Source organism: Convolutriloba macropyga, chromosome 11, assembly GCF_964194025.1.
Source record: "Convolutriloba macropyga chromosome 11, txConMacr16.3, whole genome shotgun sequence".
NCBI classification, from domain to species: Eukaryota; Metazoa; Xenacoelomorpha; order Acoela; family Convolutidae; genus Convolutriloba; species Convolutriloba macropyga.
Genome location: NC_134478.1, coordinates 28,238,857 through 28,252,862, shown reverse-complemented (window position 1 = coordinate 28,252,862; position 14,006 = coordinate 28,238,857). Strand labels below are relative to the sequence as shown.

At 40.5% G+C, this 14,006-nt stretch overlaps 1 protein-coding gene across 1 annotated transcript in view; it reads right to left on the bottom strand.

Annotated features, from left to right (window-relative positions):
• LOC142349087 (dynein axonemal heavy chain 10-like) overlaps positions 1-14,006 on the bottom strand; it is a 213,736-nt gene that overhangs the window by 185,975 nt on the left and 13,755 nt on the right. Inside the window, exons 6-11 of the mRNA XM_075400499.1 lie at positions 7,084-7,895; positions 6,408-6,708; positions 5,843-6,091; positions 3,597-3,773; positions 2,873-3,026; positions 2,471-2,578 (exon numbers count right to left, since the gene is read on the bottom strand). Coding sequence (XP_075256614.1) covers positions 2,471-2,578; positions 2,873-3,026; positions 3,597-3,773; positions 5,843-6,091; positions 6,408-6,708; positions 7,084-7,895 — 1,801 coding nt within the window. The remainder of the gene's footprint in view (positions 1-2,470; positions 2,579-2,872; positions 3,027-3,596; positions 3,774-5,842; positions 6,092-6,407; positions 6,709-7,083; positions 7,896-14,006) is intronic.

The window sequence follows — 14,006 nt, the reverse complement described above, 5'->3', positions numbered from 1 at the left end:
ATTTGACAGCTTGATATCTTTTGTGAAGATATACGAAAATAGTATTACTGATACTGTCTCAATTGATTAAAATTGAAATTGAATTTGTCGTTTTTTGACGACACAATATAAAAGTTTCTCATATCTTGAGAAAAAGGGATTAGGAGTCTCAAGAATTTAATTTTTATCAATTAATCTGCTTATAGTTCGAGTTTACTACAGTAACGTTTTTTAGGGTTAGGGTATCTTAATGAATAGTTTTTCCGAACTAAAAATTAGATCATCAAAAAGTTTTGAATAAACTGATTATAAAAGAAACTGATGTGTAGCAATGACACCTACTTAGTAATGTAAGGGTTAGGGTATCAGTTTGCGGCCGGAAACAACAAATGGAAGAAAAATGGAATAGACGCCTTTTTTAGAAGAATTTGAGCAAATATTAGTTTGCTTTGAAAAAAAAACTAAATAGGAGCGGCTGACGGAGCCTTTTTTAGAAGAATTTGAGCAAATATTAGTTTGCTTTGAAAAAAAAACTAAATAGGAGCGGCTGACGGAGCAAAAAGGAGCAGCTTTGGTATATGTTTTTGCTTAAGAGAATCGAATGGACTGCACTTCTTCTTTCAGCGACGCTTACAACGGCAGAGACTGATAACATTTCTCACTTCCGCACTCGCTCCTCATTCCACGTTTCCCCTTAAACTACGGGCGTATACAGGAACCAAATTTTTGAGTAAATTTACTCATCTTTATTACCAGATGTTACTATTCTCATGGTATACGCTTGGCGTGTGAAACATAATTTCAAATTTCGCAGAAAAAAAGGGCGCCCTATATGGAAATTCAAGTCAGCGCTTTTCACGTTTAAACTGGAAGTTGAAAAATGCAAACTGCTTTCCACCGGACGTAAGCGCTATCGGCGAAATTTAGCGTATTAAGGTTTCACATAATTTACGACTGCATTTCGCGCTTTTAGGGACTGGAAAAAATAATCACTTTTAAAAGAAGCCAATTTCAATTTTCAGTGAATAGGTATAAAACACACCAGAAATATTACTAGATTTCACAAAGTAGCACTGAATAATTTACCAAGCAAGGGCAGAATAATTCAAAAACACGTGAAAGCTTAAGATAAAAAACGCGAACAAATAGAGGAACACAAAATAAGCGGCAGGTTAATTGCAAAATAAATCCTCAATTTAATTTTCAAAGTTGATTTTTGCTTCATAGCAGTTGTAAGGGCGTGTCTTAGTCATATCCGCCGCCTATTCATGGGAATCGAGCATGAAACAGAGCTGATAAAAAGCGCATGAAACATCAGAGAACAAGAAGCAAAACGCATATTCGCTTTTAAGTGTATTGGCTAGAAATAGAAATAACACTAGATTTCAAAAATTAGCACCAAATATAAATCAAGCATAATCCACAAAATATCAAAATCGAAAATTTAAAATATGCAAAATTGAGAGATTATTCCGCAATTAATGATAAATATTTAGTTTGGATGAAAAAAAGATTTATTACTGTTCTTTATTTCTTGTTTGGGAAGCTGATCAACCAGCCCCCTTAATTATGGGCATTAACAGTATTTAATGAATTCTAAATTTGAACAAGAATATCTCATTTTGTTCCCTTTTATTTTTTTTTCGTTTTGTCTCTTTTTGTTTAGAGAAATGTGACTGATGGAATAAACTCAATTTAAAAGCAAATATATCGAATTTGTTGTTTTTATCGAGGGGTTCAAGTAAGAGTTTACGAAAATTTAGAGTTTAAAATGTGGAAAACACTTATTTTGTTGGTATAAAAGTATATACTAAAATGTAAATCTAGTATAAATTTCTTTTTCGCAAAGAAAATACTTGCAAACTTTCCTTGGTAGGTGTATCTTAATTGTCTTTTATTCACTTCTTTTCAAAATGGAATAAAATTTTGTGTGAAATGCCACTACAGCCGAGCGTAAGTGCTTTTCACATTTGTTTGATCTTATTTTTCTTTTCGAGGCTCTTAATTGCTTTCTGGAGCTGCTTTCCTACAGTTTAAGCTCTTTCCGCATTGAATGAAAGTCAGCACCTGAAAGCGCCAGGCAGTTTCATTGGAAGTAGATTTTTTCTCTTTACCGGTAGACGCTCGGAATGTATACCCTCATGAAAAAATGTTTCTTCAATAGGTTAGAACACTTCGAGTGCCGGTGCCAATACCCCTTGTTTCTATATGCCATCATGTAAAAGTTCGATATACTTATAGAAAATACAAAAATTGTACTGATTTGCGATGAAAACTCAGCTGAATGTCAGTTGCCATGATCCAAGGCTAAAATGTTTACAAACGCCCATGTTGTATTTTATGAATGTTTGTAGCACTGCTTAGTAAATACTTTCATAGCTATCAATTGGCGGTTAACATGCGTCCGTTTTCTTTTATCAAGTTTTTGTAAGTGTTCATCTAAGGTGACTCTCAAAAGGGACAAAAGATGTGGTGTGATGAGTGGGAGTACCTGGATCCATGATGGATGTCTTATCGTGTGCTGCATCTCCACCTGCCACTCCGAAGTGACCTCCTTTGTGAGATAAAGATGTGTTGTTGTGTCCAGTTGTGTTGTGTCCTAAAATGTTCAGAAAGACAATGCCCTAGTTAGTAATCGGTATTCACTCGATTACTCGAATCAGTATCCTGTTTCTTTACCAGTTTTTCCTGTAACAGTTTTTCACCTCTTCTCGCATCTCTCCTCAGTCCAACAACCTGTCACACCTTAAGTAACTTTTTTATGCGAAGATTTTTTTAAAAAAGAATTCCTTTATGTCCAAAATGTTCAAATAGTCTATACTGAAAATGCAACAAAAAGCTCTGGCTCTAACTTCCAGAATTTTGAAAATTTGTAAGGTTAATTTGATTGTACCAGTTTTGATGTGGTGTACATCGAGAGGCAATCGGAGTAGATTCCGCTTGAGGAAAGACGGAAGGTGGCCTTCCACCATCTCAATCCACTCTTTGGACTTCTTGTCCTCGTATTCTTTCATCTGCCTAGCCACAGCCAGATATTTTTCACGAGCCTAGATAACACGTCATAGACTGTACGAGTCCTACGTCAGTAGATGTTACATATATTTTCTGTCCCAGTGTAACAATGCTTAATGTATTCATAAGTTGAGCAGGACTTTGGAAGTTTGTTAGGGGTCTAAGCAGGCTTAACTATTATGAAGACAATCGTACTTCTGACGCACCTTCGTGATCTTAGGCATTAATATCGGCTTTACTTTGCCGAAAAATTTAAGACGAGTACATATATGATCAGAGATATTTTGGTAGGCAGGCTAGGTTAAACGTATTGAGTGTACTAAAATCTCAAGACTAATTGAAAAATTCGCTAAAAAGTGTTAGAAATCATCGCTGATCTTCGAAAAGAAAAGAACATGTAATATTTTGAAAATTGGTTTTTTGAAGTTTTTCTAGTAGCCTACGATAGGAGTGCTAAAATTTATTGTCCAACTCTTTGATCATCTTTTTCGAGTTGATGGTAATATAAATTCTGAGTAACCCTTGAGAGGACGCAATATTTGACCTTTTGCGATAACTATACAGTGCCTACATACACAAACAAACACATTGATATTTCACTATACCTGTTTTCCAATTTCTGAGTTCATCATGTCCTCTTCAGTTTGGAATCGAATGATGGTGTGTTTGATCCTGTGGAATAGACTCCTTTCCCACGCAATCGCACCTGCCACTGGGGGCTGGCACTTGTTCAGGGGAGGGTCGTGCTTTTGCTGCTGGAACATGGAATCCATCGTCTCCACCTAAAGCAAACAGACGCAAAGTGTCTTCATTACGCATATTGTCATCAGAGATGTGTTAAGGGAATTAACTGGCATGATATGGTCCTACACCCAAAAAAACAGTCACCAGAGAACACTCACATAGTAGGACAGGTCTAAGAGCCGGATCTATTGGTTAGGGGAGTATGGAGCCCTCAAGAGAATGCCTCGTTTGATATCATATCGGTGTCACTGACACTGAGGCAAAACCTTACTACGAAACTCGGTGGAAGTATTAAAGAGCTCTGCCGATTAGCAGCGAAGTATGTATTTTGAAGCAAGTCAGGAGAAGCATTTCTCGTTGACCCCCCTTGTGTTGAGCATTGATGGCATGATGGTCAGAGAAGGCACAATTTTCCCGAAAATAATAGCAGATAGATTCTCGCAAAATGGGAAGCGCGTTATGCCACAATTATGAGCTCGGTCAAAACAAGACTACTGGCAGTCTTGACGGCATAAAACTATTGGTTGAGAGGCACGATAAGAAAAAGCCGATCTTTCTAATACAAAAATGGTGCTTTCATTGCTTGAAAAATTGCTGTTGAATTCGCCATGAGCTGCCTTGATCAATTTACGCTCAACGAGACAGAGTTACGCTCAACTGAATTACGTCAAAAATCATGGTAGCTAAAATTGGGTCTTATACTTTATACCTATCTTATACTTTATCCATCTTATACACTCTGTCTTACTCTTTCGATCTCTTTCTTGGCTTGTCGACAACTCGTTAATTTCAGCATGAAATGCTTGAGTTGGTCAGGTGCTTTGGAAAGAAGAGCTATTCAGATCTGATGATAAGGGTTTATTCGATTACTATGGCATATCATCAACTGAAATTTTTTGTGACTGCTCATAGGAAAGATTGCATCCTTTTTGATAGTTTTACTGTAAGAAAAAACTGTGCAACTTTACAGAGTGACAAAAGGCATTATTAGTTGCTGAGTTAAAAAAAAAGCTATCACTGAAAGAACATACTTTAATCGTTTTACTTGTTTGGTAAGTCATTTTAAGGTTCTATGTGATTTTGATATTTTGTGCCCACAAGCAATTACAAATTGCTCTTAAAAAGTTTTACACAAATGGACGTACTTTCAAATATGATGTGATAAAAACCTGCATATGGTCAATCAAATGCCACTGTCCCGTCTGCAGATGTTAGTTTTAAAATGAAATGTTGAATTTAGTTTAATCGTTTTGTGTCATTTGTACCTTTTGTGAAGATTATTATGAGTATTGTCGAAATTCAATAAACTGAGCCCGGAACGAACTTCAAGTCTTGATCAGTCCTTCTCAAGTGAAGTACACATGTTGAATTCACAAGTCAGTAAAAATTAGGTCTTATCTCAGGTCTCAAGACTTGAGAAGACATGTAAAGACTTGGCAAGTTTTGAGTCAGGTCTTGGCCAAGACCTTGCAATTCTTGAGTCAAGTCTTCGCCAATAATTGACAAGTCTTGAGTCAATTTTTGGCCAAGACTTGACAAGTCTTGTTTTTTGTGCAGTTAATATGCAAAGTAGAGTTTTAAGAAGAAAATTAATGCATTTCAAAATTAGCAAACGTTGGTAAAATCTTTTACGAGATATTTTCTAATCTGATCAAGCTATTCCTGAATTGAGCATATACCAACTTAAGAAGCCCCATATTTTAACCCAAAACCAAACTTTTTTCAACGCGCAGAGAAAATTGTCCATAACTGGTATCTTTTGGCAACATCAGAATTTTGTTCATTCTCTATTAAGTGAACTTTGTGGGAGTGCTCGCATTGTCTTCTGTTAGTTTTTTCACATGGGAGAGCTGTTTAGGCAAGCCATTGTAGGTGGCGGTCTTCTTCTTTCGTTACGAAACGAAAGCAAACCAACAATAATTGCCAAGACTTAAGATTTGATTTAAGAAGTGCCACGTCTAAAAGGTGGCATGATCAGAGCTCTGATACAGTACTGATCCAAGACTTGCAATTTCACTGAATGAGTACTGATTAAGACATGACGTTCAGTCCGGGAGCACCTTATATGATTCTGTCACGACAGGAATCAATTGCCTTGCCAACTTACCTCTTTCATGTAGGCCACTAGAATGTCATTAAACTTTTGCATCAATTGCGCATTTATCACAGCTCGAGATTTGATGTGCTTGAAATTGAGCAACATATCAAAAGCCCCTTCAGCGGACCGAAGTTTTGCGAAGGAATCATCAATGAACTGTTTAGCTTCGTTCTCAATCTGCTTAACCTCTCCTCGGAATTTTTCCATCACTTGAGCCCACTGAGGACGGGTTTGCGGGTTGAACACATCGAAGGTCACCTAAAAGCACTCTTCTTTGGTAATTGCATTAAACAAAAAACATTGCACTCTAGTATTGAGACTAGTGCGTTTTACTGCCTCCTTGGGTCATTTTTGGCGAACTGTTGCAATTATTTAAAAGATCATTTGGTCGTATTACTATTCCATTTTTCACATCCCCTTCCCTGCCACAAGTGCAATCGGCCATCCCATCTGTTTAAATTATCAGCCGGTTCAAAACCAATCATAGCAACGAATAAATTGTTTTTGCGCACGAGAAATACAAATAATATCAAGTCACTAAACTGATTGATAAAAACGAAAGAGTTCTTTTCACCTCTTGCATAGGCTTGACAAGGTTCCTGACTCGAACAAGAACATCGTCAATCTTTTTGGAATCCCCAGTGACTGCTGTCAATTCTGGTCCAAAGAAGTTGAAGAACTCTTGCAACACCTGGGCTACTTCGGAGAGGTCTCGACAGATTTCAGCCATGTAGTTTGTCTTTCCGAACAATTCGTTCTTCGGAAACTCCCAACGGGCGTCACGACCCGACTGTTCGATTCGGCTTCTGACCTCGAGATACGAAGAGCTCCACAGTTCAAGGGTTTTTATCGCTTCACTGGCAATGTCTTGAATCCTGTAGAAAACAACTTGAAAGACTTGTGAGGTTCAAACTATTGCTTTTTGCGCAGCACCCACAATCTAAGTATGCCTCGTGAGCGTAATTGATGTTGCTCGTTTAAATGTTTACACACAAACACCCTACTATTATTCAACGATAAATCAGTTCTAAAAACTTATGTTCCGATAGTTTAAATCGATTTTAAGAAATGTACGAAATAATTTAGCAAAATCGTGAGACAGCAGATTTTAAGAATGTTAATTGCTCGGATGTTTGGCAACTTTTGTTTGATTAGAAAAATTGACGGTGCTATAAACCGTCGTGATATTAGAATCAATTCGTCTGCGCATATATTATATTTAATCTACTGGTGATAGAAGACAACATTACTCTTGCGGTTTCCTGTCGAATATCTCGTTGATCACAATCACGACAGCCACCCTGTTTGCCAACTCCCATGCAATCCTCTTCATCAATGGAACCATCCTATCATCCTTGTTGTAGTGCCTGGAAATGATCCACACCATCCGGAGCGCATTCATCATTGAAGGAATCGTGTCCAAAACAACAGCAAAATTGCTGCCTTGAGACAAATTCTTAAAATGACGTTCCAAAGTTGACAAGAAGCGAACATTGTCCTTTGCTTCTGTATGTTCGGCTGTCAGATCTGATTTAACGCTCTCAAATTCTTGAGACACAGGGCTCTCTGCGTTTTTAAGAAGCAACAGGAAAACTCCCACGTCCGGTAGTTTAACTTGCTCAATAAGCGCGCTCAAACTAGCGTTTTTCTCACGCCAAAAGTCAATTTCGGCCAGGGGACCTTCGCCTACTGGCTGTTTATTCTTGAGAGCGTCTAAAGCACTGCTAATCTGCTCTTGCCAGTCTTTCACAACCTGTTCGATTTGCTTCACAACTTGTTTGTTCATAACTTTCTCGTTCAAGTTGTCCGCGTTCACGTTCAATTGTGGAATCTCTAGCCTCACTTCGCCCTCAAGTTGGTGCATAGTTCGGGTGATTGACTTTCGGAACTTAGATAGATGCATGGCAAAGTCGTCCCGGAGTAAAACTCTATTTCTGGCCTCGAGAAGTCTGGCTTGTTTGGTTTCTTCGTCCAGCTCTTCGTCGTCTTCGCCCGCCTCGGCAGCCGGGGGAGGAACCTCCCCTGTTCTCTGAGCGTAGTGCTGCATTAGTGGTTCGTAAAGCTTAAACAGATTAATAGAAATATTAAAACTGATATTTCACTAAAAACTGATGACATTGCTGATAAATTTGTGGCATAAAATTCTTGACAAGTATCCAATGAGTTTGATAGGCACTAAAAATAACTACGTAAGAGAAGAATAGTTCCATAATGTTCGAGTCTTGTATCCGACAATAAACTCGAAGGTAACAAAACGGAAGACGGGAAATCTTTATTCAACAATTACGAATCGAATAAGATTCAAGAAACGGCTTTTTTATGCCAACTATAGCTTGTGTACATAACATACGACACATAAGAGGTTCACTTAACAACGTTAACAAAAGTTATTCAAAGTAACACTGGCGGCAAAAAGGCTAGACACTACCTGTTAGCCTTTTGCTAGCCAATATCGGTCGATTCAGTTCATGTATGACGTAATTTGGCCTTGTATTGGCCTTAAAATTGAACCATTCAAAGCGTTTTGATACTCTAATAATTTTATGTCTAAGTCATCTTAGTCTAAATCGGGCTGGTTCGGCCCAAACCGCTCTCTAACAGTCCGTTGCTCAAGGTACATGTATTAGAATACTGATTTTGCTTTGCCAATTTGGTCGTAGTTGGGGGCTCGAACCAGCGACCCTTCGATTCGGAGTCCAGTGCGTTACCGTCTGCGCTATGTCGCCTTGATTGCTTGCTATTCAATTCAAATATATACGCTTACAAACATACGCTGCTTAGTTTATATATATATACGCTTACTTTGCATTCGCAACATCCTCCGGCCCCGAAAGTGTTGTTTCTAAAACAGGTATTAGTTTTAAAACCGGTCGGATATACTTACCAGCATTTGTCCTTATCTCAGCCGAACGGGCAATGCCATCGCTGCCATAACGGAGGTTTTCAATGCGACCCATGGGGAAGTGTCCACGGGGGCTCAATTCGTCGGCCACCCATACAAGATCCCCAGATTTAAGCTCTGTGTTTGCCGGTGTAGACCATTTACTGCGACGATTCAGGTTTGGGACATATTCAGCTAGCCACCTTTTCCAAATTGAGTCCGCGTAGCACTGAGCTCGCACGTATCTCTTGCGGTGGTCGAAGTCCTCTTCTGACAAAAGCGAAGGCACAGTGCTTGACCTGTTTCCGAGAAGGAAGTGATTAGGTGTTATGGCATCAAGTTCCGTAGGGTCAGAGCTTACAGGGGTAAGTGGCCTGTTATTTAAAGTTGATTCAACTAAACAGAATGTCGTTTGTAAGACTTCGTCAGTAAGACGTCGGTTGCCAAGAACTGCATAGAAAGTGCGTTTAACACTCCTAACCATTCGTTCCCACGAGCCACCATGATGTGGGGCAGATGGTGGATTGAAGTGCCACAAGATTCCCCTTTCAGACATTTGACTCGCAATGAATTTTTGATTCCAACTCTGTATACACAATGATAGTTTCTTCTCGGTAGCAATAAAGTTGGTTCCATTATCCGACCAAAGGACGCGGGTTTTCCTCTCCGAGCAATGAACCTTTCAATTCCCATAACGCAGGAATTCATGTCCATCGATGGCACAACCTCAATATGCAAGGCGCGTGTTGTGAAGCACGTGAAAAGGAAACCCCAACGCTTTTCACTTGAGCGTTTCACTGATACATAAAATGGGCCAAAAGAATCCATTCCAGTATTGAAGAAGGGAGGGGAACCATAGGAAAGACGTTCGGCCGGTAAGTCGGCCATCATTGGCTGCACGGACTTTTTACTACGCTTACGGCATAATACGCAGTTAAATTTGATAGATCGTAATGCGGAACGCAACTTCAGGACTGCGTAGCGCCGTTGTATGCAAGCTCGCAAAAAGTCAATGCCCTCGTGGTGGTTAACTAAATGCTCTTTTTTCAGAAAGAGCCTTACAGCGGGGTGACGGCTATCAAGTATGATCGGGTGTTTGATGTCATAGTCGGCTTCAACTAATATTTTGATGCGGCCACTAGATCTGATCAGAGCATTGGGACCAATGAAAGGGGTATACGGTGAGATTGGGCTTTTTCTGATAAGGTGCTTTTCATCCAGAAGTTGTTTTTTCTCAAACGGGAATGATTCAGATTGAACGAGGAACTGAAGTTTTGCTTCAGCAACCTGGAGTTCATCGGACCTAAGAATTGAAGCATCTGATGACCAGAAATGGGCGTGCTTCGGGAGGATGCGGAGGAGATAAGCGGTTATCCTAACTAGTTTAAAGTAGGAGCTAAATTTTGTGTAATCGAACAGTTTTTCTTCGTAGGAAACGTTGCTCGCAAGACTACTTTCTTGTTTTTGAACCGGATCGCCCAAGGGACTGGTTAACGGTTTTTTCAGACTGCCTAATATCTCGTTATTTGGCTGGAAAGGAAAATCTGACGTAAACAGGAAAATTGGACCTTTCAACCAGCTACTGGCACACAGGCCATCGGCTGACATTCCCCTTGTACCAGCGTCCGCTGGATTGTCTGTCGATGGTACATGAAACCATTGGTCGACTGTTGTGGACTCCAATATTTCCGAAACCCTATTGGCAACAAAGATGGGCTGTTTATCGAAGGATCTCAGCCACTGAAGCACAGTCGTGCTATCTGTCCACATGAACGTTTTACTAAGAGGTATTGTTAAGGCTTTATATATGTCTACCTTTAGGCGCGTTGCTAGGAGGGCTGCTTGAAGTTCGAGTTTGGGTACGGTCAAACATTTCATGGGTGCAACTCTTGCTCTTCCTAAAATAAAGGCAATTTCGGTATGCGTAGTGGGTCCTGACCTTACTTTTGATCTCAGGAGGGCAACAGCGCTGAAGACTTCCTGGGAACTATCCCCGAAAACATGAAGCTCGGTTGAGTCGAACTCGCCAGAGAAAAAACTCCTAGCGACTGTTAGGTTTCCTAATTTGGATAAATCTGAACTCCATGCACTGAACCTATCAATCATGTCATCGGGCGGCACCTTGTCCCAGTCTTGACCACTCAACCTCCATATATCTTTCAGCAACAGTCGGGCGGTAACTGTGAAGGGGGCTACTAACCCAATTGGGTCAAAGACTTTTGAAACTAAACTAAGTACAAGGCGTTGAGTTACGTTTTTGTTGTCCACGTACTTCGTTCCACGGCTGACAACTAGTGTGTCTTTTTTGTGGTCCCATTTCAGACCCAATACGTGTGATGAGGCTTCTTCCTCAGAACTTCCAATAACTTTTGGCTCTTCTTGGTCATTGGTTTTGAAGCTGTTGCCGAGTTCATCGAGCAGGTGTGGAACGCTGCTTACAAACTTTGTTAATTTAAATCCTCCCAACATAAGTAATTCTACGAGTTCCTTGGCTCTCTTCAGTGCTTTCTCTGGTTCGTCTAAGGAGTCGAGGTAGTCGTCCATATAAAACTTTTCCAACACAGCTTGCGATGCATCTGGGTACTGACGGCTATTGTCCTTGGCTGTTCGTTGGAGGGCATAATTCGCGCATGTGGGCGAGTCTTTCGCACCAAAGATATGCCTGGTGTACTGATATACCATCACATCAGTTGATGGATCCTCCCGCCACAAAAATCTAAGGCACGGTTGATCCTGAGGAAGCACTCCAACCTGGAGGAACATGCCTTCTATAACAGCAGAGACTGCGTACTGATACTGGCGGAAGCGGATAAGAGTATGAATCAAACGCTGAAGTAAATCAGGCCCTGTCAACAATGATTTGTTTAATGATGTTCCATGAAATTTTGCCGCACCATTTAACACCCTTCTCATCTTGTTTGGCCTATTGGGATTAACGACGGGGTGATGAGGCAAGTACCATTCGCGTCTAGACCGTTCACTGGGATCTTTAGAGTTAAGCACTTGAACCACATAGCCTTTGTCTACGTCGTCCTTAATGCTCTTTTCGTACTTCACTCGGAAGTCTTGGTCCCTGAAAAGTCTTTTTTCAAGGGACTTCAGTTGAACGAGTGCTGAGTAGTAGTTATTCGGTAAATGAAGGTCGTCTTTTGACCACAGCATACCAACTTGATACCGTTTTCCGTCATTAAAAGTTGTCTTTTCTAGTATTTCAACTGCTCTACGGTCTGAAGAAGACCTGGGGTCAACCTCTTTTACAGCTCCGTATGACTCCATGTCATACCAGGACTTCAGTTGTTCAGCTAGATCTGTTTCCGGTTCAGTAACAATTTTAAAACAGGAGGATATGAAACTAGAAGTGGCAGGCAGAGGTCCACTTAGAACCCAACCAATTGGAAGACGGACGGCAACGGGCGCAGATTTTGAATCGCTTTCAAAATATTCGATAGGTCGGATTGCATGGTAAACGTCTTGGCCTAGAATCATTTCGACATTTGAGTAACTGTACTGAACGGGATCTAGCACACTTAAATACGGATATGTTTCCTGTAGTTGAGGTACATTGATAATATCAGAACCAACATTTAGCGTGTCTCTTATGTATGGACTTACGTCGAAACTTTCACAGGTGTTATCACCTAATGGTTTAACTGTCACGTCTGTAATAAGTGTATCAATAACTTGTTTTGCATTTATTCCGCAAACAGTCAATTTAAGAGGTGAACCTTTCAGATTGAGTCTTGCCGCAGCACTTGCCGCAATCCACGAGTGGCTGCAGGCAGGATCACATAAAGCCAGCACTTTTGTTTCCTTAGCTGTGGGGCCTTTGAGTTGGACTTCTTTAACCTGTAAAAGACCTTTAACGTCGGACACAGCAAGGAAAGATGACGAGTTTCCATCTTGATTGGGAGTACAGATGTTTTCCGAATTGAGTGTAACTATAGATGTTGACTGCGGTGGATCCGTGACGCTTTTCGTTTCACTTGGTTTCTTTGCATTGTTCTTAGTGAAGATGCGTTCGGAACCGTGTAACAGAATATTATGTGTACTAGTGCAACCAGGTTGTTTGCACTTTCGTGGGTTGGGACAATTTCTAAATTGATGGGAACCATTGAGACAGGAGAAGCATAGTCTATGTTCGGCTACAATTTTCGCTCTCTGAGTTGGGTTTTCACTTTTGAATTTCGGGCATTTCCAAATTGGGTGATTTGCCTTGCAGTGCGGGCAACCAAGTTCGTTCCCGTTTCTTGTTGACGGGTTCTTCTGTTTTGCGTCGGCAACTTTTGAGTTTGACGCGAAAGCCTTTGAGGTTGTTTTTGTTTTATTTACAACTGGTGTTTCGTCTGTCTTAGTCTTAAATTTGACTGCTTTCATGCGGTCATGTGTGTCCGCTTTTTCTTGTAACCAATCGTTGAATTGTAACAAGGTAGGCCTGAGCCACTGCTTTTTCACTATATGTGAACACCAGGATTCCTTAAGATTGGGCGGGAGCTTTTGTACCACTTGATTCAGTAAAGATGAGCTACGCAAATCGGCGTCATATGACAATGACTGGAAAACTCCAACTAAACTTGAAATTACTGATGCGAAAGCAATTACATTTTCCGAATTGTGCATTTTTAAGGGCGGGTAATTGTTAAATTTATCAAGGTGAGCGCCAACTACGGCATGAGGCTGGCCAAATTTCCGTTCCAGAACTTTCATGGCATCGTTATACAATGCACCACTATACGCAAACTGCTCAATGGATTTTTTAGCTCTTCCGGTTAGAAGAGTTTTCAAATAAGTTAATTTTGCTGCATCAGAGAGGTTTTGAGAGTCTATGGCAATTTTGAACTGCCCTATCCACTCATGCCAAAGAAGTGGATCCCCATTATATTGCGCAAGCGTCCATTTTGGTAATGGATTGAGTTGACTGGAGGTTATTGCGTCCGCTAGATCCTTAACATTGAAGGAATTATCGTGTGCGGGAGCAACAGATGTTGATGGATGATACGAATGGAAGGGACCAGTAGTATTGGCTGGCATCGTTGCGTAGGGCAGCATTGGGTTTGAATACAAACCATGCTGCACCGGTAATGACGATGAGGGGTTGTGGTGACCGATAAAGGTTGCAGCGGAAAACGGGTTTTGGTTGTAGTAGGTTGTACCTCCACTTGAATAGGATACAACAGGTTTATTCAAATTCGTTTGCAAAACTTGTTGTTGAACTTGTTGAGGATGTGAGGAAGTTACGGTTGCCGGATGAGGTACATGCCACAGAGTCATGTTTGGCAGGAGGTGGCTAGCCAT